The sequence below is a fragment of the Daphnia carinata genome, chromosome 3 (genome assembly GCF_022539665.2).
Source record: "Daphnia carinata strain CSIRO-1 chromosome 3, CSIRO_AGI_Dcar_HiC_V3, whole genome shotgun sequence".
Classification (NCBI taxonomy): Eukaryota; Metazoa; Arthropoda; class Branchiopoda; order Diplostraca; family Daphniidae; genus Daphnia; species Daphnia carinata.
Window position 1 is genome coordinate 573,520 of NC_081333.1, and position 23,518 is coordinate 597,037.

General features: G+C 38.2%; 4 protein-coding genes across 10 annotated transcripts in view; 2 read left to right on the forward strand and 2 right to left on the reverse strand.

Moving 5' to 3' along the window:
• Positions 1 to 4,635, reverse strand: part of LOC130692893 (UTP--glucose-1-phosphate uridylyltransferase-like) — a 44,187-nt gene extending 39,552 nt beyond the window's left edge. The window contains exons 1-12 of one of the 2 annotated variants that reach the window (XM_059494613.1): positions 4,306 to 4,635; positions 4,113 to 4,241; positions 3,930 to 4,037; positions 3,661 to 3,843; positions 3,491 to 3,595; positions 3,320 to 3,434; positions 3,202 to 3,263; positions 2,902 to 3,054; positions 2,541 to 2,817; positions 2,316 to 2,482; positions 2,080 to 2,184; positions 1,904 to 2,011 (exon numbers count right to left, since the gene is read on the reverse strand). In XM_059494613.1, coding sequence (XP_059350596.1) covers positions 1,904 to 2,011; positions 2,080 to 2,184; positions 2,316 to 2,482; positions 2,541 to 2,817; positions 2,902 to 3,054; positions 3,202 to 3,263; positions 3,320 to 3,434; positions 3,491 to 3,595; positions 3,661 to 3,843; positions 3,930 to 4,037; positions 4,113 to 4,241; positions 4,306 to 4,335 — 1,542 coding nt within the window. In that variant the 5' untranslated portion in view covers positions 4,336 to 4,635. Of the gene's footprint in view, positions 1 to 1,758; positions 2,012 to 2,079; positions 2,185 to 2,315; positions 2,483 to 2,540; positions 2,818 to 2,901; positions 3,055 to 3,201; positions 3,264 to 3,319; positions 3,435 to 3,490; positions 3,596 to 3,660; positions 3,844 to 3,929; positions 4,038 to 4,112; positions 4,242 to 4,305 lie in introns of those variants that run through there. The other variant, XM_057515987.2, reaches the window with a different exon arrangement.
• Positions 4,636 to 4,830: 195 nt separating this feature from the next.
• Positions 4,831 to 8,335, forward strand: LOC130692889 (DDB1- and CUL4-associated factor 8-like). 6 transcript variants are annotated; one of them, XM_057515978.2, is made up of 14 exons: positions 4,831 to 4,989; positions 5,056 to 5,283; positions 5,378 to 5,489; positions 5,555 to 5,749; positions 5,808 to 5,871; positions 5,982 to 6,217; positions 6,295 to 6,475; positions 6,563 to 6,649; positions 6,712 to 6,768; positions 6,840 to 6,915; positions 6,987 to 7,063; positions 7,388 to 7,507; positions 7,964 to 8,083; positions 8,144 to 8,335. In XM_057515978.2, the coding sequence occupies exons 2-14, from the start codon at positions 5,100 to 5,102 to the stop codon at positions 8,309 to 8,311; spliced, it is 1,677 nt and encodes a 558-aa protein (XP_057371961.1). In that variant the 5' UTR covers positions 4,831 to 4,989; positions 5,056 to 5,099; the 3' UTR covers positions 8,312 to 8,335. The 6 variants fall into 6 exon arrangements, with proteins under 6 accessions (XP_057371961.1, XP_057371962.1, XP_057371963.1 ...); XM_057515979.2 differs by having other exon boundaries at positions 8,147 to 8,335; XM_057515980.2 differs by having other exon boundaries at positions 8,150 to 8,335.
• A 549-nt stretch (positions 8,336 to 8,884) lies between these two features.
• On the forward strand, positions 8,885 to 17,905 carry LOC130693200 (uncharacterized). The gene is given in 7 exon segments (XM_057516321.2): positions 8,885 to 9,077; positions 11,175 to 11,629; positions 11,751 to 14,607; positions 14,681 to 15,664; positions 15,775 to 15,777; positions 15,892 to 16,351; positions 16,353 to 17,905. Coding segments are annotated over 7 exon segments (6,024 nt in total). The 5' UTR covers positions 8,885 to 8,917; the 3' UTR covers positions 17,458 to 17,905.
• Positions 17,906 to 19,207: 1,302 nt separating this feature from the next.
• LOC130693199 (uncharacterized) lies at positions 19,208 to 23,151 on the reverse strand. The gene is made up of 14 exons (XM_059494805.1): positions 23,067 to 23,151; positions 22,874 to 22,961; positions 22,727 to 22,807; positions 22,164 to 22,248; positions 21,897 to 22,098; positions 21,641 to 21,805; positions 21,480 to 21,564; positions 21,302 to 21,372; positions 21,000 to 21,211; positions 20,657 to 20,825; positions 20,381 to 20,454; positions 20,125 to 20,301; positions 19,986 to 20,051; positions 19,208 to 19,910 (listed from the first exon to the last, which is right to left on the reverse strand). The coding sequence occupies exons 2-14, from the start codon at positions 22,959 to 22,961 to the stop codon at positions 19,208 to 19,210; spliced, it is 2,178 nt and encodes a 725-aa protein (XP_059350788.1). The 5' UTR covers positions 23,067 to 23,151.
• Positions 23,152 to 23,518: the final 367 nt, after the last annotated feature.

Genomic DNA, 23,518 nt, shown 5'->3' on the forward strand with positions numbered 1-23,518 from the left:
GTCTACCTTATCGTATCATTTCTCTATTCAATTCAAATAGGCTTATACTTTATTGTACGGATTTTAAATCACTTTGGTGTAAATTAAAAGCATTAAAGTAAAATATACTACTGAATAAAAATAGCATTTTTTAATTGGTCAGAGCTACCAATTGTACTGGCGCACGAACGTACGCTTTTGAACCGCTTGCAACTGTGGAAGAGATCGGAATGGCCTTGCGAGCAGTTCAGCATTGGCCCCGTTTCTTTAACCCATATTCCGGTCGGACCAAGTCGTTTTACTGGTTGAACGATATTTTGAAGGACTTTTGTGATACGAAACTAGTGGGTAATTTTGAAACTGATGGCTCATGTTTTGATCGTTTTCAAACTCAATGAGCAATGCATACGACAGCAAGCGTAAAAAATCGACCTGTACTATCGCTATGTCCTGTTGCAACAAACGCAATTGACATCTTCTTGGAAAAATCAATAGAGTAACTAATGTCGGCCTGCAAAACGAGGACAGCCCTGGGTTTTCAAAGATTGCCACATACTAAAGGCACCCACATGTGCAGTGCCTTTGTGGTCATAAAGACAAAGATGTTTAAGCGCTATGCATTTCGTTGGCGAAAGGGAATTACCGGAGTAGACGGATGGGTTAACAATCCAGCCTCTTCATTTTTTAATACTTCCTTCTCCCCACAAATCTTGGTACTGCTGTCGCCAATTGTCAGCGGCTTAACGATTGAGGGCGGGGGCTCCTATCTTTATGACCGTCATTTACCATAGGTTGTCGCGTCACGCGTCGGTCCCGTTGATGATGTCATCATTTTTGAGAATTCATGGAGAAAAAGAAAATGAGCAACAGGCCGAAACCCAACTTGCAACTTTCAAAATTAGTGTTACTCCTCTTTGTGTGCGACATGCATGCTGCGTGCATACGTAAAAAGCTTACGCTTCAATAGGTAATAGCACCTTGAAAATGTGAGGGAAAATCTCATTCCCAGTTTCCGTCGGTAAAAATGTTTTCGAATCAGGTCGTTCCATGATACATAAAATGGCGCCCTTGGAGACTTTCGCTTGTTGTCGCTGACGAGGCGGGCAGGAAATTCGGAGAAAAATACTCGCGAAATGAATTCAAAATATAAGCTAAGAGGGGTAAGTGGTTTATTGGCTTCATCGTCAAGAACATTGAATGGCCGGTATAATGATGCTGAAGAGATACCTGCGATTGGCTGGCACAGCTGGAGTCTTGGCCAAAAATTAAGAACGTCATTTGCTGACGCAGTACTAAAGGGATTCCTTTGATGTTTTCAATGCAAAATGGGTGTCATTTTTACTGTTGTCTTTAACGGTGTTTTCAGAGTCATCGTACCCCTACGTATTTACCTTGTCCTGGTCTACGCAAAAGCAAGCCTGTCAAAGGCAGTTAATCGACAAAAAAAAGGGGGTTCGAAACGAAAAATAAACAATAATGGTATCGGTAGCTTAAATAAACATTTACATAATTTACACCATGTTAAATCACATATAAATTTTAGCACAACCCTTGTTTAATTACCTGGAAAGAAAAGGAATTTATTACGATGCTGTAATTTTTACAGTATCAAGGCGGAACTTCCTTGATGAATTCCGACTTTCGGAGGGCTCCACCCGACGACGGAACTGATTTTTCAGGACGAATGTGCTAGCATGACTTAAGCGCCAAAATATGAAAGCCCTATGCAAAACTATTATACTGGTGTGAAGCATGAAATTTCTACAGGAAATGGCAGACAATGTTTAATAACTTTAATGAATATATTCCTTTTACCAGATAAGCAAAACTCTTGCTGCGTTTGCAATCCTAGCAAAGACTATCTAATTACAACAACCGTATACTCAACTATAACAACAACTCTCAAAACATTCATTAGTTAGACTTAATGATCCAATATGCGCAAGTTACCCGAGACAATTTTATTTTCCAAAATTGCTCCTGAAGGAATATCGATACGGTCTCCGTGATTAGCAATGATAATAACCGTCCCCTAAAGAAAATTATAATTATATCAAATAACAAGAAACCAAGCTTTCATAGCGGGACATTCGTAATTACCTTCAGAGAGACATGGCGTCCGAAAGTAACATCACCCGAAACAGTTAAGTGATCCAATTCTAGTAAATCAGGAATTGTGGCAAACCGCTTCAGAAATTCACGGACCTAAAAGACACCACATTGTTGGTAATACAGAACATTGTAATGGAACACGTGAGCGAACGTAGTTATAAAAATCATAATAAAAAACAAGATGAAATAGATTTAAAATACTTCACTAAAAAGTTTAGTCTCACCTTGGCAAAATGGTTTTCTCCCAACTTGATGAGCGGTGTTGATGGAAAACTCCTTAGCGCGCTCATCGAAAGGCTTCCATTCTTCAAATTGTACAGGTTGCTCATTACTAAAAGCAAATCGGAAGTCTTTTTCACAGGCAAGAAACGGCTACGAGGTACATTCAACCCTGTTTAACGAAGATGTTCCATCAGGCTGCTATGCATATACGTTCTATACTAACATACCTATCGATCCCTCAAAACACTTCATGGCAGCACCAACAGCAGTTTCTAGTTGGATAACGTTCATTCCGTTATCTAACGTTTTGGGATTGACTATAACTTCCATATCTAATGTGCCATTCTCGATAATTCGTTTGATAGAAGGCAATTTCACCCACAAATTGTTAGTATTGAAGAACTTAAATGTCTTGACTGACTTGAAATCTTCCACTTTCTCTTTAGGGACTTGAGCGATTTCCAACAAGCGTAGCTTATTTTCGTACTGAATCAAGGTACCACCCTAAACACCCGAGAGGAGAAAAGTAAACAAAGTTAGATAAAAAAAAAAAAAAAAAAAAATTATGATTCATTCTGTTTCATGTACCTTCACGTCAGCTCGTGTTTTATCGGTAACCTCCATCAGGAATTCCTTGGGCTTGCTGGAATTTTCCCCTGGGTTTAACAACATGTTGAGAATGTTTAAATCTACAGTTGCGCCCAAGTTGTCGATATTCGAGATGAAGCAGTATTCTCGTCCCTAAAGCATTAAAAACGGATCAACTCACACTATTTCTTAGGTACGAAAACGAAATAAATTTGTAGGTATAGGATTTGTGCGGCAATCCGAAACTTTGGAAAGATATAAGTCGAGAGATCGCACCAAAAAGATTACGCGCTTGATTACCTGTTTGATAAACTCTTCCAAAAGACCAGAATTGTAAAATGATTCGTAAAAATCACCGTGACCTAAGAAGAAAGATGTCAATACAAAGACGTTCCATGTACATCAATATTAAAATTACCAGGCGGATACCAAGCTTCCATGTCTGCTGAAGTGTTACAAGATCTTGCTATGGGCATTAGAGATTCCTTGTTGATTCGCGGATAATTACTTTGATTAAAAGTATGGATTTGGATCTTAAGGGGAAAAAAGATTATACATAATACAGTTTTAGACTCCTTAGACCACTTACTTCAAATTTTGTGTATTTCTGAATGACGAGTTGAGTTTCCTCATCTGTGTTGAACGAGTTCATCAAGACCAATGGAACATTTGCATTATATGTCTTGTTCAAACTCTGTATATGTTTCAGAATAATTAAAATATGGCTTAAATAGAAATGCATTCATGGTGCTTAGATACCTCAATTTGTTGGACAGTCAAATCAAGGAATGTAAGATCATTCCGCACAGAAATAACTGATTTAGGACCTTGACAGCCCATTGATGTTCCAAGTCCACCATTGAGCTTAATTACAACAAGTTTATCCAACATTCCTCGTATTTGAGTGAGTGGAGGAGTTGGTAGCGTTTCATAGTCACCCACCTTTGTGAAATATGGGGAAAAAAATAAGAGGCAAAAAACAACAAATATATTAAATGCAATGTTTGTATCACTGAAAGTTTACTTACTGATCCATCAGGAAGTTTTTCAATTTTTTCCCACTGAACAGATGAAGTTGGATCCAAGAGAAATCTAACAAATAAACGACGGAATCCAGCAAATTCTCTTTCGATTCTCTACAGAAAATATTACAATAGTAAAATAAATAAGTTTTAATGGTAACGGGCTGAAAGTTTGCTGTGATCTCCTACTTCATGGGTTGCTTCTGAACATGTTCGAATAAGTTTTTCAAGTTCAACTGCTAACTGAACTTGAGCATCTCTCTTTGTTAGTTCCTTAAATGCTGCAGAATCGGATCCTTGTCTTTGATGTCCGTACATCTGAAGAAAAACAAAAAACAAACACGTTACAACATAATAACTTTGATGTATAAAAACGTCTTACCGCCTTTTTTTCTAAGTGCAACGACGACATATTTTCTTTTGAAAAGCAAACACTAGCTTTACCAGCGTAGTATCGTAGCTGAACTAAAATGTCGATCCTTGATGTGCACTGCTAAAACGTCAACTTGTCAGATGGCAGGCAACCGTATCCCCTGAAACGATACTATCGGATCAGTAGATTAGTTTCCGTGAAGTGCAGATGTTCGCGGTTACGTTTCAAGGTCGTTTAAGGTTGGTATGGCAATACAAGGGCACTCGTTTTTCTTTTGCTCAGAGCGCCTATAGCGAGTTTTCAGCGCACCACATTTGCACGTGCTTATGCGGCCCATTTCGATTTCGAAAATTAACAGTTTAGGACATTAATGCCGTGGCCATTTCGAACTCCTACATACTAAGATTATTCACAAGCAAATTTATCCACCACAAACAAGTTTTGTATGGGAGTTAATATATAGGATTTTTGAGAGTCCCGCTCACCGAGAAATGAAACTGTGACTGGCCTAGTATTCCGGCCTGGGCGGAGTGACGACTGAGCGCTAGTGCGTCATAAACGTTTGCCGGGGCATTCGACTGTTCATCCTCATTCGTGAACAGCTGATTGACTGGTTGTATTATTCTTGTCTCTTGTGGAGATTCGCTTGAATGTCGTTTGCTCTAAACCAAGTCGTTGTGAAACTTTTATGGGGTTTGTCAGTTACGAGTATTAACAATTTGATCCTCAGGAATACATTATATTTATAAATAGTTCAAGGAATATAAGTACACTGTCGCAATACTTGGGTATTATATCTTAAAATGGACGATTCGAGGCAACATCTCACTGAATCGGAATCGTCTTCTACGGAATCGGACAGTCACCTGGAATCAATTAGAATCATGGATTTTGAGGACAGTCAAGATTCGACTTCTACAAACCAATCAACATCAAATACAACAGTTGATTCCCACAGACAAAATCCTGAACTGGAAGTTGATAGTGGTAACATTGTACCCATTGTTATTTGAGAGTTTATGACTTGATCTGTTTTGGTGAAATGAACTGCATTGCTTGTTTTTTTTAAATATATATAAAGATGGAACACCTTCTATTGGAAGCAGTGGGAACATGGATGATGAAACTTTCTGTGGAGTAGGAAAGCATAAACCAAAACATAAGTGGCATGCGCTCAAAGCTTTTACTCAACGGTTAGAACCATCACTCTTAGTTCAAAATTTTATTGTTAGACAATTATCATTACTTCATTCTTTAGGGGCCTTGGGATTTCTAGTCATAAGACCATGGACACTGTGTTTAATGCACACTGCTATGGATCTCTGCGGTTTGTCCAACGTTTAGAACTAGCTTCAAAAATGGATTGTCATAATGGGTGTGTGAATGCTCTTCACTTTAACTCAAGTGGTACAAGACTTGCTAGCGGATCAGATGACCTTAGCATCATTATCTGGTAATGTTTAGTAAACTGAAATATGTTATGGAAAGTTTTATATTGCTACATTGAATAGGGACTGGAGCCGAGCAGAACCGGTCCTGAATTATGACAGTGGACATCGAGGAAACGTGTTCCAGGTATTATAATTGTCTCGTGTAGCTACGTAGCATTTAAATTAATGTAATAGGTTTGCCCTGCAAATTTTAGTCTTTGTTTGAACTTTGAAATCTAACTGATTATTCAAAAGGCAAAATTTTTACCGTTATGCGGCGACACTCACATCGTTTCTTGTGCTCGAGACGGACATATAAGACTTGCAGAGTTGTCACCAAGCGGATCGTTTCATTCCACACGCAGGCTAGGCTTGCATCGCGGTCCCGCCCATAAATTAGCCATCCTTCCAGATACCCCTCACGTATTTTTAACGGCAGGAGAAGATGGAGTCGTTTTTGAAGTAGATGTCCGGCAAAGCAAACCTAACAAGTATTATTATTTTCTTTTTTTTTTTTTTTTCCATTGTAAATTATTTTCCTCGCTTTGACCCGTTCTTTTCCTCCAAGGTTACTTACAGTAAAACATAGCGAACGCAAAATAGCGCTCTACAGCATATCCGGCCATCCAATCGATACAAATGAATTCTGCGTTGGTGGCCGAGACCAATTTGTTCGTGTCTATGACAGACGTTACGTATCCACGGATGCTGAATCATCCCCGGTTAGCAAATCATGTCCTCGGCATTTGGTTAGTTCACTTAATACATTCTTGCAATAAGCGTTCCGATTACAGTAAAGAATGTTTACCGTGATTAAACGACCTTTTCGTTTTCAGGTCGATTCCTCAGTTCGCGCACATGTAACCAGCGCGGTTTACAACTTTAATGGGTCCGAGCTCTTAGCTAGCTACAATGATGAAGACGTAAATCTATAAATTTCAGTACAAACTTCATGGTCGCATAAATTTAATGGCACAAATTCTAGATATATTCCTTTTCGTCGAAATCTGTTGAAGGAGCAGATGCACTTCATCGTTACAGTGTATGTAGACCAATGGTCCAATGATCCAACTAAAGCACTACGTTAATATATGTAAATTTTTTTTAATGCAGGGACATAGGAACAATGCAACTGTTAAGGGAGTGAACTATTATGGACCTAGGAGTGAATTTGTCATATCAGGTTCAGGTATGGTCATTTTAAGACTTGTGTGTATATATTTCGAATCACCATTGGAAATCATCAATAATATTGTGTAGATTGTGGAAATATTTTCTTCTGGGACAGTTCTACAGAAGCGATCGTCCAGTGTATCCCCGGCGATGAAAATGGAGTGGTATGATTCCTTTTCTTTACTAAGATTTAAAACAATTGGTGCAGAATTGCGTAACGATGCTGAATGTGCTCTGTAGCTGCCATTCAATCTGTAAAAATTTGCTTGGAGGTGCAATGGCGAATGGTATTCGCTTCTCTTTTCGGTCCAGTAAAATGTCTGCTGCATTCGTATATGTATACGATACAGCGGTAATGAAAAGTTACGATTGCATTCATTCAAGTAAATGGTTAGAGACTATTATATCAAAAAGAACGTTATACGCTGTTTGTAGCTATTGTGTCTGAAATATGGCGTACTAAATTTTTATCATTCTTCCTGCTTTAGGTCAATTGCTTAGAGCCACACCCAAGCATTCCCGTCCTAGCAACAAGCGGGTTGGACGACGATGTGAAAATTTGGACTCCAAAGTGTTTCGATGAACCCCAATTATGGGAACTCAAAAAGGTATTTCATAATCTCTTTCGGCAGCATTCATCTCATATTTTGCTTTAATTCAGTGTGCACTTGCCGTATAAAGTCAGGGATGATTTAAATGAATTCTTTCATAATGGTAGTTTTATATCAATGTTGACATGCCTTTTTATCATTAGATAAGGGAACTAGATAGTTGTAACTGATTCGCCGAAAGGGTACTGAGCATTTTTATCTCAAGTTCTTGAAAGGAGCTCGAGGTTTTCAAAGTCCTATCAGTTATATCTTTTAAACAGATTTTTTGTTTTCCCCAAAGGTTCAATAGAATTATTTTGGTCATTCAACCCACCTTAGAAAAATTAAAGAAAATGGGAAAATGTCGATTTTGGCTATTGTCCAGTCGCAAAAATAACCATAATGTTCTTTTGTTTCTTTTTTTGTTTTTTTTTGTTTCTCTTCCTCTATGTGTTTTCTCATGCGTGTTGGTAGACGGTAAAAACAAACCAACAAGAAAGAGAAGAGGAACGACGCCGTGAGCCAGACACTATTTCGGGCGAACTTCTTTGGGTACTGTGGCGTCATGTTCGTAGAACCGAGAGGAGAAGACGGGTATAACATGAAATGTTCAAATAAATAATAAATCGAATTGAGCCTCTATTTTGTGTTTAGCAGCAGCAGCAGCAGCAACAGCAACAACAGCAGCAGCAGCAGCAGCAGCAGCATCAACGTACACCAAGTCAGGAGAGGAATGATGAAAATGTGTCGTCCAGTAGTGATGAATCCGACGTATCGGAAAGTGATGAAGGTCCGCGAGGAGTCCAATGTGCACCGTCATGAACTAAAGCAAAAAAATCATGCCTATATTGTTCTTCAAGTGGTATCACAGAGACAAGTTATTTCTATGAGAAGTACCCGGCAAATGAAATATTTGTTACTGTTGGAGTATTTCAAAAAAAAAAAAAAAAAAAAAAAAAAAAAAAGAGAGAGAAAGTAAGCCGTCTGTAATACCTATTTCCCTAAAACCGATTCCCTGTTCTACGTGCGTTAATACGTAAAAATTCGTTGTTATTGTAGGCGCCCCGATTGAAATATATCGCAGGAACCAAACATTGTTAACATTGTACACTACTAGCAGACGAAATTCTTCGTTATTTTCTCTTAAGGTTAGAAGGAGATAACCATTAACCATTTCATATTTTATAGAAATAAGTGCGTTCAATAATGTAGACAAAAACGTACGCGTTGCTAAGGATATCGTGGTTACAATGTTTCGTTGCGCAGTGCGTTGCGACCTATTCCTGAAGTAACCGTTTGTTCCTGAACGGTTTCCATGGCAACCCTAAGTTATAGACTGCATATCCCAGGCATGGTCAGGCCGGGTTTGTGTTCTTCAGACGCTCGCATCACTTAAAGACAAGTGCGACCTTTTTAATTGGAATTACAATGGAACAAGCAAATTTGCTCTGCCATAGAATGAAAATTCCGGAAACATTAGACCATCTGATGTACTGTTTAACGAAAGAAATTCTTTGTAAACAGCCTGATAACGTGTATGAATTTTCGACGAAATTTTTTCACCAGCTTGTGGAAGAAAGGGATGGACGTAAGTACCAAAAGCTCAATACCTTTTTACGAAAAAATGTGGGTTACTGCGTGTAAGAATGCTAAATCTGCTGCTACTTGGTTTATTGTTCGTTGTATGTGTTTTTAAAATACTTATTGACATGAGTATCCTACTGCAGCAAACTCTAAATGGCCAAAATTGCCTACAGTAGCTAAACAGTTGTCATTCGTTTGGAAAGAAACGTAGGAGGATCATTTGGGTTTTCAAAAGCGAAAAGCTGATCGTTGACGGTTTTCTTCTTAACTAACGGAAAAAACTATGCACATAAATTAAACTTCAATCCTCGGTTTTTACATTTCGTCTGCAGAGCCTTGAATTTTAAAAATCTAGGAAAAACAACAAATTAATATCGTTTTCGGGAGTCACTCTTTTTTGGTTTTCAGAGAATTGCAACGACTTGCTTTCATTCATTTTGCTGAAACAACAAGAGCATTGATAGAGTTAAGCGCAGCAGCCTTTCACGCAAAGTCATATCATAGGTGAAGGTTTTCTTATTCCATTTTTCACTGCGTGTGCTTTTAACATGCCTTGGCGGAAAGTGCCTATGATGCTGGTCAAAATTTTCTAGGTGCTCTTTTTGGATGCTTGCCATATGTATTTTTATCAATGCATAATGGAGGCCGACATAAATTTACTTGTTTTACTTGTATTTTGTCTGAAATATTGCTAAAAGTTCATCTTTGGTGCAGAGTGTGTAGGAATGTAAATGTAATTGACTAAAAATTTCTATTTTCGTTCGCCCTTACGGGTTTGATTTCTCGTTACACACAAAACGATTTTAGGATGTATATTTGCGATAATTAAGGCTATGGCGCGTAATGTTGCTGAATCCTTTGATGGCATTCCTTTCGTTGAAAGCTGGTGAGGCAGTAGGTGATCGGCAGTGGTCGAGAACGAACGTGGTAAACCAACTGGCAGTGTTTTATTGAGGTCTCGTTAAGCTAATAAAAAGGGGATATCGTGGACGTTTTCAGTGCTCCGCTCTACGTTTCGATTATTACTATGTTTTTAAAGATTTAAAAAAGCAAACATTGCTGAAACCGATCTGTTGTTAATTGCCAACGTTGTATGGGCTTATATGATGCCGACCACAGTGGCGACGGTGGTTAATGACGCACTAAAAACCTAATAACACCAGAATTTTTGGCACAATTCATCAAATGTTCGTCACTCACATTTCAGCTACGAAATTATACGGGAAGCAAATTTTATCCACTGAGGCGGTGACTTAACTAAGCCTGTGGTTCCAAATACCGTGTTCGTCAATTGACTTTATTCTATTAATAGAATCAGCGGTTCTTTTGTACCTGAAAATGGGGAGTGGTATATCTGTGTGTTGTAGATGTAAGTCGAATTCTTTTCTCGTCTCATTTTCTGCTTCGTGCGATAGTTGGTCGTAAGCAATGAAACAAGTTGTTTGTAAAACAATACCTATAAGTTTAAAAATATGTGATTATAATTGGCTAACGTCTCTATTTTTCGCACTGGCGGATTAGATCTACACGCTTGAAAACGTACGACAAACTACGCACAAAAATAAGTTGATTTTGGCAAATGTTTTTCTTTTGTTTACTGGAAAATGAAATCTTCGACGTTCAAGCATACTTGGACGCTTCGTTGCCGTTCTCCTGCTATATTTGTGCTTTGTTTATTCTTATGTAAAGTAAACTAAGTGCAAAATGAATGAAAAACATTTTGACTTCTATTAACAACCAAACGAGTCACGCCCATTTGCCCTACCAAAATGGCGATGTTGACATGATGCCCAAAGTACGCGAAATATAGGTGGATGCGAAATTTTATAGCTTTGTGCTATGTTGAAATCGAAGATGTGAATCTTGTACCTCAAGTAGGCCCAAGGGTAAAAAAAATTTTATTGATTACACAGAATTACAATCAAAATTTTTTGTTGCCTGCTGCAAATGTCGAAAGGCCTGCAAATAAACGAAAAAACCATTTTGATGTCTTAAGTTTACGTGCAACCTAAAAATCGATCTCTATTGTTAAATTGTTAACGATAAAGATACCGATCCAGTGAGCGCTGACATTTGAAATCGATATTCTTTTTTATTTCAGCTAACCGGACTCCATTCGTAGAATCACTCAGAAGCAAATCTTGTAAACCAAGTTCATTAAGCATTGTTGATGCAGGGACGGGCCTCAGAGATCTGCCGAATGAGGATGGTGAAATAATTGACGATTTCGAAAAAGAACTGGAACAGTTAAACGATGAGACACTCAGAGCGGAGGACATGTCCCCTCCGCCAACCTTGGACGACTCGGTGTCCGACAATGACACTTCGGTTACGAAGATTGCGGCCATTGTAACCTCGAAGGCGCGAGAATCACCACCAAACGCAACCTCTACGTCCATAAGCCGGGCGAACAGTAATGGTGCAATAGAAATCCGAAATAGCCCGGAAAATGCTGAAGAAGCCATAGAAGCCGTCGAAGCCATCAATGCGTTTGCTGATGAAACATTTAAAGAAGACGCTCTTGATGTAGATGCATTGCCGGATTCCGTTACGGAAGTAAGTAAAGTTATAATTTTCCCATACTTTTTTCCCTAATTAACGGGTTACAAGCTCAAATAGAATGACATTTAAAAGATTCTCTTCCGTTTCAACGTGGATGATATCAAACTTCTTACAGGTATTAGATGAAGGGCAACCTGAAGTGGCACAGTCCACCCCTGAAGAGCACGTAGAAGAACCAGAGATCACGACCACTCCAACTGAAGAGACCAATGATGACCCACATCTGTTAGCAGATTCTAATGGCATCGAAGAAACTGAGCATCTTGAACCACAGGAGATGGTCATCGAGGAAGAAGCTACGGAAAACGAATTACAAGAAAATATCGAAGACGACAAACCGCAAGAAATCGACGAAAATGAATTAGAAACAAATGGAACTGAGAACGATGTATTAAATGAAGAATTAGAGGAAAACGAACCAACACCTGTCGACATGGTGGACGCTATAGATTCGTCACTACTCCAAGCAGAAGAGGAAATGACAGTAAACGAGGAACTTCCGAATTCATCCCCATTGGACGATACAGAGGAACAAGAGGTTATAGCTGATGGCGTGGAAAATTCAGAGATTGTGGCGAATCACATTGAAGAATCAGAAAATGCAGAAATTGAACCTACAAATTTGGTGGAAAACACTGACGCACCTGAGGCCACCGATTTACCAACGGATGCAGATATGGAAGAGACCATCCAACTTGAACCAAGTGAGATGGTTGCAGAGGACGAAACCAACGAAAATGAATTGCAAGAGAATACCGATGAAGACAAACCTCAGGAAATTGATGCAAATGAATCAGAGATCGATGAAATTGAGAAAGATCAATCAAATGAAAACGCAGAGGAAAACGAACAAATACCTGCCGATATACTGGTTGATCCGCCAATGGCACAAGAAGAGGGAGAAACAGCAGATGTCGAGGAAGTTTTGAATTCGGTAACATTGGAAGATTGTTCCGAAGAAAGAGAAACGGAAGCTGAAAACGTGGAAAATCAAGAGGTTCTCACAGATCAGCTAGACGAATCAGATAATGCAGCAGACACACCAGCAGATTTGCTGGAACATAGCATTGACGAAGAGCAGCATGAAAGCAGCCATGTACCTGAAATGAATATTCGCGTGCCTCGTTCAACGGAATTTATTGATATGGAACAAGATTCCCCTGTTGAAATGAATGAAGATGATCATCTAGATATAGAAGAAGTCGGATCAAGTAGCGTTGTCAACATCGAAGATGAGTTATCTGTTGCACAAGAGCATGACGAGGAGGTTAAGCAGATCGAAAATTCAGATCTTGAGGAACACATTCAAGATGAAAACGAGGCAATTGAAGTTAGCGAAAACATGGAGGGAAATGACAATCATACTGAAGAAACTGAAACCGAAAAACTTGATGAATCGGAGGTTTTTGCAATTTCGGATCTCGTAGATGAACAGCCTAGTCAACTTGAAAATATTGAAGAGATTCTGCCTGAAGTTGAAAGTGAAGACGTGACAAACGAAACACCTGATGATAATAATCTTCATCAGGATGCGTCATTCACAGAAGAGCAGCCATTACTCAGCCCCGTAATTGAAGATAGCCCTTTTGAAGTAGAAAATACAGAGGAAAACGTTTGTCAAGCTTCAGAAGACAACGTATTGGCTGACGAAAACGCCGATCAAAACAATACGCTTGAGCAAGATGATGCATTAATCTTTGCGGAAAATGTAATGGACAGTGAATCGGCGATAATAGAGGAACCCGAAGCTGAGCTAAATGAAACAACAAGTCACGTAAGCTGTGATGATACACAAGAAAACGGCAATTTGCAAAGTGAATTGGACAATGAAAAACCCATTCCCGATTTGAAGGAAAATGGCATTTCAGACGAAGATTTTAATGAACTTGTGGGCGAGGGTGACAAAGAAGTGTCAAACGATGACGAGGAAGAGATATGGAATAAGTTACAGAAAGACTTGGAGTTGGAAGAAGAAGAACAGCGAAACCTAGCAGCAATAAAAATTCAATCAACATTCCGGGGATACAAGACCCGTAAAGAATTTAATGAAATGTCAGAAAATCAAAATGAGACTGAAGACGAAATAGATATTGTCAACGATATTGTCGAAAACGTTCCTGAAGATCAGCCTTCAGTTCTTTCACAAGAGGAAGAACCTTTAGAAAATAATGATGACGACAAAGAGTTAACAGGAGCTTTGGCTGGCGTAACAGAAAGTATTGCTACAATTGCTCTGATTTTAACTGATACTCCTCAACAAAACCCTCCGTTACTTTCTACAGGTGAAGATCATAATGATGATGAACTAGATGGCAACTTGGGAAGCGAGAATGTCATAGATGCGCTTGACGAATTTCTTTCTAATCAGAGAGAAGTAAATGATGTTACGGAAGAACCAATGTCAAATGGAGAAGAAATTCATGACGTTCAGCTCATTGAATCCTACGTGATTACATCATCAGTAACAGATAATTCTGCTAGTCCAGAAGCCACAACAAATTTGGAAAACAGTCAAGATAATGAATCGGTTTCGGTGAAGGATATTGATGATGGTGCCAATGAAACAAGCAATTCAGAAGCTGAAGCCGTAGCTTCTGATCCTGGTGTGGTTTTCGAGCTTTATGTGGAGTCGAACGAAACAACGAACGATGGCCTGTTGGAATCGTATTGTCCACAGAGAGAAGATCCGTCAAGAGAAAAACACGTAAAATATACAGAAAATAGCCCAACTGAAAACACCGGAATTGGCAGTGACGCAGCTGAATCTCTGGGTGAAATAACGCCATGTAACACAAACGGATCTATTCAGCAAAATCAGTTAGATCCTTGTCTGCTTGAAAGGGAGAATCTTGCAGCTATTAAAATTCAGGCAGGTTATCGCGGACACCAAGATCGTAAAAGAGTACAGAATTTAAAGCATCAAATAGCTGAAAATGTTTCCTCAACAGGAACTGACATAGACACACAAGAAGGTAAAGAAAACAATTTTCGTTTTGATTGTAAAATTTTTTTTCTGTTAAATGCAACATATTTTTTCAATATTAGAACTTAGAAATGCTGCTGCCACTAAAATTCAGGCTGGTTTCCGTGGACATCAAGATCGAAAACGAATCCACAAAGCAAAATGTCATACTACTGAGACTAGTGGAACTCTTCAAACGCATTTTAACGTTGTCGACGAAGAACGCCAGTTCAACCATTCTGGTCAACAAGTGCAACCAGATCCATGTTCAATGGAACTACAGAATGCGGCCGCAACGAAAATCCAGGCCGGCTTTCGGGGACATCAAGATCGAAAGCGGATAAAAAATTTAAAAGCCCCTACTATTGACCATAATGTGAACGATAAAGTCAAAAGCTGTGACGAAAGTCTCGTATGCGATGATGAGGAATGTTTCGAAGAATTGGGAACAAGCCCAAGTACGATGGATTTACAAAATGCTGCAGCAACTAAAATACAAGCTGGATTTCGCGGACACCAAGACCGTAAACGAGTTAAACATCTGCAGCATCGCATTGCGGAAAAGGATGTCAAAGAAAGTGATACGCTACAGTGTATGGATACCAATGATGCCCCCGAACAATCAAATGGTGAGCAAAGCAACGGAAACCTGTGCTTGACAGAAAGAGAAAACGCTGCAGCCACAACAATTCAAGCCGGTTTTCGTGGCCACCAAGCTCGGAAACAAGTAAAGGATTTGCAGCGTCCTTCCACTAGTAATGATGGTATTGAAAATGGTGAGTCGAAGTGTACGGATACTTTTCATGAGGCTAACCAACCGAATGTTAAACAAAGTCAACAAAATCTATGCTTGAAAGAACTGGAAAACGCTGCAGCGACTAAAATTCAAGCTGGCTTTCGTGGATACCGAGATCGCAAAAACGTAAAACATTTAAAAAAACCTGCCAAAACAAAGGATTTGATAAGCCATAGGGAAACAAATTTTGTAGAGGAAGATTGCTTGTTAGATGGCGACGAATTCATTCAAAACAGTGAAAGAAATGCACTTGAAAAAGAAAACATGAAATGCACACCAGGATAGAAAACGAAAAAAAAAATACAAGCTGGCAGCATCCCCGCAGCTTCAATTATGACGAGGAAGAAGCTAAAATACAAGCTGCAGCCACAAAAATTCAAGCTGGTTTTCGAGGACATCAAGATAGAAAACGAGTGAAAAATTTGAAGGAATCGATTAATAAAAGAAAATCGGCGACAGCTCAAATGACGAGGAAGAAGCTTAAATGATCAAAACAAGAAATTGAATTTGAACAAAAAAACAATGCAGCCACAAAAATACAAGCTGGTTTTCGAGGACATCAAGATAGAAAACGAGTGAAAAATTTGAAGGAATCGATTAATAAAAGTGAAATCATCCCCGGCGACAGCTTCAATTATGACGAGGAAGAAGCTTCACTTCTGGATTATGATCAATCAGCGGAAGAAATTGAATTTGAACAAAAAAACAATGCAGCCACAAAAATTCAAGCTGGTTTTCGAGGACATCAAGATAGAAAACGAGTGAAAAATTTGAAGGAATCGATTAATAAAAGTGAAATCATCCCCGGCGACAGCTTCAATTATGACGAGGAAGAAGCTTCACTTCTGGATTATGATCAATCGGCGGAAGAAATTGAATTTGAACAAAAAAACAGTGCAGCCACAAAAATTCAAGCTGGTTTTCGAGGACATCAAGATCGAAAACGGGTTAAAAAATTTGCAGCATCATATTGCTGAGCATGATAAGTCGGAATGTATGGATGACAATTTGGACCCTGACCAGTTAAACACCGAACGAAGTCATCAAAATGAATATTCAAATGAACTCGAAAACGCTGCAGCAACTAAAATCCAAGCCGGTTTTCGTGGATACCAAGATCGCAAAATCGTAAAAAATTTAAAACAAGAGGCAACATCAAATGAAACTAGCTTTACAAAAGAAAATGGCTTGTTTGATCGAGACGATATCATTCAGCATGGTGAACGAAACTCACTCGATGAAGAAAACATTGCAGCCACTAAAATACAAGCTGGATTTCGGGGACACCAAGACAGAAAACGGGTAAAACGTTTAAAAGATTCCACTAATAGAAACGAAACCATTGACAGCGACAACGCCAGTTATATCGAAGAAACCTCGGTCTTGGATCAATCCGCAGAGGCAACTCAACTCTACCTAGAAAACGATGCAGCTACAAAAATTCAAGCCGGTTTTCGCGGACACCGAGATCGGAAACGAGTAAAAAATTTACAGTACCGCGCTATTGAAAATGAAGTCGTCGATAGTGGTAGGGCGGAAGATACGTCTGATCCTGACCAGTCAAACATTGAACAAAGTCATAAAAATCTATGTGATGCAAATGAGCTGGAAAATGCAGCAGCAACTAAAATTCAAGCCGGTTTTCGCGGATATCAAGACCGAAAAAATGTAAACAATTTAAAAAAAGAGGCTGCAACGAAAGATTTGATCAACACAAAGGAACCAAACTTTATAGAGGATGATGTTGATGTTCAAGATAGTGAAAGAATTCTACTTGACCAGCAAAATTCTGCAGCAACCAAAATACAAGCTGGATTTCGAGGACAGCAAGACAGAAAACGGGTGAAGTATTTAAAAGACTCCGTAACTAGAAGCGAAATTATCGATAGTGAATGTTGTGACGAAGAAGCTCTGCTTTTGGATTATGATCCATCTGCAGAAGCATTGCAAATTGAACACCAAAACGCTGCAGCTACGAAAATTCAAGCCGGTTTTCGTGGACATCAAGATCGAAAACGAGTTAAAAATTTGAAAATTTCTGCTGATGTAAGTGAAACATTTTAACATATTGCGAAGTTAAGTATTGCGGTGGATTAATACGCGTCATGCGGCAAAACAAGTAGGAGGTAAACTTAGAATCAGCTGTGTAGGTTGCTTACCGTGCCAATATTTTAGTGGTTGAGGTCGCCAGTTCCGGCACAGTCATTCCATCGATTAATAGATCATGTCTGCTGACTATCTATAACGGCGCGGTTAAAGGTTCTTTGTTACTATATAATAAATTCATTTTAATGCAGAATAATATGTTTCAAATATTCGTACTCATACTAATATTCTAATCTTGCGGTAAGACATGTAGAAATTAAAATTTTTGACAGAATTCCTATGAATCTCAATCAACCTAACCGCGAAGAGAAATTTTTCGAATTGATATTAAACGCAGCTCTGTATAAGATTTGGGAGGCGACGGTGTTAAGGAATAAACATGAATACACATATAACGGTACCTTGATTGGTTTTTGGATACTTTTGGATACTATACTTTTTTCTCGGCTATTGTATAACATAATGAATTCCGGATCTCAAAGACGCGTACTAGAAATGATGGTATGGTAAAACAAAAATGTGCATAACAAGCGTTGTGTCAGACTTATTCGTCAGAGGCAGTGGATCGCATCCTCGGGATGAATTGGGCGAACTCCAAAATGTTTTAGTGCTCGAAGAGCCCGAAGTTGTAGAGCTGGTAGGGATGCAAACATTGGACCAGACTTGCCGCGCCGATCAATTTTCCGATCTCGATCGCCGATCCGATCAAACTCAAAAGTTTGACCGATATTCCAGACGTCTGGAATCGGGCCTTAAATTTCTATCGTGCCTACTTTTATATTTAAAATAACTCAAAAACCATGAGATCTACATAAAAACAAATTTCATATTCGTGATTCTTGTTAAATTTTGAATCAGAATCATATATAATTATATAGATTTAATGATATTGCTTTGTAATAGGAACAATTTTTAAGCCCGACAAAATAAGCCCAACAAAATAAGACCGACTTTCTGTTTTCTTTGTTTAATTCAAAAACTATAAGGGCAATTAAAAAAAATTTCGCTTGAAATACATGGTTTCGATGCAGAATAAACGAGCATCACGAATAGGAGGACTAAAAAAAAATAAGCATAAACTCTATAATCGTGATAAGCATTCAATTCTGCATCGAAATTTTCGTATTTTTGAATTTTCGCTTAGCTCACATGGTTTCGATGCAGAATTAAACGAGCATCACGAATAGGAGGACTGTTTTCTCGTGGGACTCATAGTTTTTGAATAAAACGCAAAAAACGGTAAAGGTTGGGTTAAAAAATAAGCCCGGGCTTATATTGTCGGGCTTAAAACTTTTTCCTATTAAAAAACAGTAGCATTAAATCTAAATACCTATCGATGATTCTGATTCAGTGTTTCAAGCCAAATTCGAGATTTGGCCGAAAATGAAAATATAATTATATAGATTTAATGATATTGCTTTGTAATAGGAACAATTTTTAAGCCCGACAAAATAAGCCCGACTAAGAAGGCATATAGATTGGACTACCGCCGATATGGTGCGATATGACATTGTACCTTCTCGCAGCCGTACCTTCTCCCAAATGTCATTTACTTGCCACATTACGTAAATTCTCCTTATCTTTTTAGCTACTTTGATACCACACATTTTTTTTGTTTAAAGCGCAATTTCGGAATAGAAACTCGATTGTACTTTACATAGGCAATAAACTACTCCGTGGACCATTTAAATAGATAAATAATGTGTGTTTATTTTTTTTCAAGTGAAAACATTCTCTTTATATGATGTTTGGCAACGCAAAACTTTTCACAGGCAAACAAAGAACCATGGAAGTTACAAGCGCAATGTCGAATCGACTCAAGGCGATTTTTAATTTTAATCATAACATCTCTGCTTTCGTTTTTAATTACGTAAACCGGTAGGGAATGGTCAAAGAAAGAATTAATTTGATCCCCTTTTTCTAGAAACTCATTGCAAATTCCTCTGCAATACAAATCAATGTACCTCTCCTCCCACTGAATATGATTTTTTCTTACGAAATTAAATAAACAAGTTTTTATCGCATAGGACGAGGGTTTCGTTTTTCTAAATGTGCTGTTGTCATCAGTATGGGCAACGAGTAAAATTAATAACTTTAAAAGGCAATAACAGCGGGTGATTATCGGATCAAAATGACGAAAGGCATCCTTTTCAGCAATAGGGAAAGACGGTTTCCAGCCACTAATTTCGATGCCAGAGAGTTGTCGATGTGGCACCAAAAATTGGTCTATTTTCACGTCCGGTGACTTGTTTGAATACAAAGGTGATGGCAAAGGTTGCGCAACGGCGTTGATTGCCGAGCGAATTACCGCGATTGTGATGTCGATACTTAATTTAAAAGAGGAGTTTTCGGTTCCTACAGGAGGCTTACCTCTGTACAGGCAATCTAGAGTAACGCATGTCTCTGAAAAGCTAAAAAGGTGGGGAAAAAATCTGTTTTAGTGTTAATGAAGTTTAGTCTAATGTTTAAGAATCGCAATTGGTTACCTTAAACTGCGGGAAAAAATGTGCATATCGTTCATCTGGTTCATAGCGTGCGCCATTAGCATGTAACTAATTATTTTAAAAAGAGAAAACGTTTTGTTAGGTATGAAATTTAGTTGGAAATTGCGCTCTAATATCATACAAATAATAAAGCAATTTGGCCGATGAAACACCACGGTCCGATTCAGTTTGAAATGCAACCGATGATTCATTTCCTGCCTGCTCAACAATACCACGCGTTTCGGCTTCTTTGAAATGGTTCAACACTAGCATAAAATCAAATTCGTCTGGCGAAAGAATTTTTGTGTTTTCTGCAGAGCTTAGCAAATTATTGCAAATGTTGGGGAAATCAGCATTGAAATAAAATTTAGAAACTGAGAAAAAATTTTTATCCATACCTTCCATACCGAACTATTTCACCTTCAAATCTATTGTCCAATACAGCTACTGTATCTAGTAGTTGACGCACGTACTAGAAATGGGTAACAACAAAAAAGAAATTCAAAAAAAAAAAAACCATAGTGAAGTATAAACAAGAAGGCTACAGCGCAACTTTCACCATTAAAACCTTTCACAAAATGAAATCACAAGGCTTTGATTGCAAATTAGTACAGTAGCTATATAGCCCTCATGAAATTTCACTAAGATTTTTGAAAAATATCACGATTCCTTACCTGTTCAGCAGCCTCGGAAACAGTGCACCATTGGCAATTATGTCCAGTGCAGGACTGGTGGGTGTGTTCACGTAAAAAATTTAGAAATATATTCATTTCCAAACTAGATTCATTTGTCCAGGCATCCTTGATGATACTCCAAGCGTTTCCAGTAGGTAGTTGAATAACACTATAGTTGTTTTTGAAAAATGTATGCACCAATTGAATCTCAGGAATCACGTGTAACAACAGAATGTGAAGTTCCGTACCTGTTTGTGTTGTTCGTTGCAATTTGCATCAGCAGCCATAAGGGTTAAAATTGTCAAAATTAACTCAACAACTTGTGTTTGCTTGTGTTTATTACGCATCTCGATTGGTGTTGGTAAACCCATAGTCGATTCGTCTAGGTATTGCGCCTTCTAAAGCATTCCTATTTATACCGCGTCGGGGTGAATGATGAGGGATTTTGCTATCCAGCTCGTCACGAAATCCCTTAGATAAAAAAGATTCCATCCGCCGGCAACAGAGGCATAGTGGAAAGGATTTAGAGAAAATCTTGTTTAAATGATCCACAACCTAGGATAACATTTAGAAAGAAATTAAAAAAACAAACAAATTCTATGTTGTGAAACTCGATTTTCTAATTAGTTCTGTTTTTGTACTTACATTTTGACCGAATGCATCAGTGATGCTTGTTTTTGTGTAAGGCAGAAGCAAACTAACAGTTTTTACACAACCTGTCGCGGTGTACAAACATCGTTTCAATAACTTGGAAGATATAGTATCATGGTAGTGATCAACACCATATCATCTATATCATAGCTTTTTTAAAAAATATACAAACCTAATTTGGCTGCGTAAACCATTGCCGTTGAACCATAATAATCAAGGCGATCAACCATAGATTGGCATTTGTCCAAAATTTTTTCCTAAAAACGATTGGCATACATGAGACATGGTTTGGTTAATGTCCAAATGGTATTGACAGATTTGAGATAATCGTACCATAACGCCATGTAAGTCCAAATCAATAGCATATTTACATAAAACATGCAGCAAGGTTTTGCCATTGGACGAGACTATGTCTACACGAGCCCCAGCATTGATAAACAGTTCAAAGATTGCGTTAAAGTCAACCGTTCGGCAGTATCGGCAAACTAAATGCAGTGCCTAAAAACAGGACAGTGAGTACAACGTGACAGTGTTCTCGTTATCCTACGATAAATTAACGGGAAAAGATCTGATATTGAATAATTCTTACAGTGTCATTTTTATTGGTTTGAGTATTAATATGAATATTATGCCTTATCAAGGTCGACATCACTCCATAAAGCTTCTCTGCAAAATTATACTTGCAAAGTTGATGAAGACAATTCCAGTTGTTTCTGGTAGTTGCATTGACGTTGATGTTACTACGCAATAAGGTATCGACTATGGAAGCTAACTGGGTCGTGCAGTTATATCTGCGTAAATCAAATTAAATGTTCGCATACAAAAGTGTTTCAAAAAAGATTCGGTCAACGAGTACCGACAAGCGAAGTGCAAAGCATTCCACCCAAAATCGTCCGTTAGATTTACGTCCGCGCCGTGGTCCAAGAGAATTCTTATTTTATCTAAAAACAAAATAAACTAAATGAATTTTGCCTCGTGTGCTATGCAGCTGTAATAATGCCTTATTACACAGGGTTTCTTCAGACGTTATCACCTTTGATAGCGTTTCAATTTTTTTTTGTACTTTATTTTTGGTTCGAAGGGAAAAAAGGCGTGTTCTACCAACGTAATTACACCAAGTTTCCAATTTTCACTACTTTGGCTATCAAATTTAAAAATGCTTTATGTAGTATGATTATTAATGAATTACGTTATCTGTGGTGAAATTCAGAGCGGAAGAGTTTTTTTTAACTAGCATTTTTGTCAACAAATTTCACAGTCAGTCGGTAAATGAAGCGAAATATTAGAAGAAATCACACATATCATTGTACGTCTCATATCATATCAGAATCTTAACGTGAAGTACTGATGTCCGATTTAGTAAGTATAACACTAGGTTATTATTCAACCTGGTTTTATTATTCAAGTTAATGAACTTACCAGTAACATCATTTTTCTTGTATTTCCAGCATACAATCATTAGTGGTGTTCGGCCTCCAAAGGTTTTTCCGTTCACATCAGCTAGTTTTCAGTTAATTAAACTTCTTGCAAGCAATAAAAAAATAAAACGAATTAAATTTTAAGAACCTCCTTGGTCAACCAAATCTTGGATTCGCCTGGCACAAACAGTTTCTGAATTGGAGTTTTCCCAAAGGGAAATCAACAGGTCCTCCATCTGCAACACGTAGATTCTGAAAACAATTTCACTGTACGTTATTCCATGAAATAATGGTTCACTTTCGCAAAAGCCGTGGTCGGATTACCTTTAAAAGCCTCCTACCGCTCTTTTTATTCGTTGAAAACTGTTTGCAAATAAGACACTTTCTAGGTTTACAGTTACAGCTTCCCAGCTTTCATCGAAAACTGACTAAAAACACGGACTTTGGCTGCTAAAGCTTTAAAATGGAGATAAATGATACCCGGTTAGATAACAGCTCACCTGGAATGGTATATAGAACAAAGGATGATTTGAACGTCAAGGAACTGAAGCTTATCGTAAACATGGTTAGTTTACGTTCAAATCACAAATGAACAGTTTGCTTAAACTAAATATGCCATGGTATTCTACTAAGTCATTTGCCGTCGGGCAAGTTCCCCACGGGTAGCAGTACTATTTTGCACAAAGCCTTTAAAATTTCGACTTTTCATTCCTAATGTTGTACAATTTCAATGCGCTTCCATTAGAACTTCAATGCACATTCAGATTTCGATAATGTTACATGTTGAATGCCT

Excerpts from the sequence above, each read along its gene's own strand:
- LOC130693199 (XM_059494805.1), bottom strand. The coding sequence starts at position 22,961 with ATGGAGGACCTGTTGATTTCCCTTTGGGAAAACTCCAATTCAGAAACT. Across the intron at positions 20,826-20,999 it reads ACCAACACCAATCGAGATGC|TGTTATTCAACTACCTACTG; the intron begins GTAATAAACACA and ends AAACAACTATAG. Across the intron at positions 20,455-20,656 it reads TTTCCGAGGCTGCTGAACAG|TACGTGCGTCAACTACTAGA; the intron begins GTAAGGAATCGT and ends ACCCATTTCTAG.
- LOC130692889 (XM_057515978.2), top strand. The coding sequence starts at position 5,100 with ATGGACGATTCGAGGCAACATCTCACTGAATCGGAATCGTCTTCTACG. Across the intron at positions 5,284-5,377 it reads TGAACTGGAAGTTGATAGTG|ATGGAACACCTTCTATTGGA; the intron begins GTAACATTGTAC and ends ATATATATAAAG. Across the intron at positions 6,476-6,562 it reads AATCATGTCCTCGGCATTTG|GTCGATTCCTCAGTTCGCGC; the intron begins GTTAGTTCACTT and ends TTTCGTTTTCAG.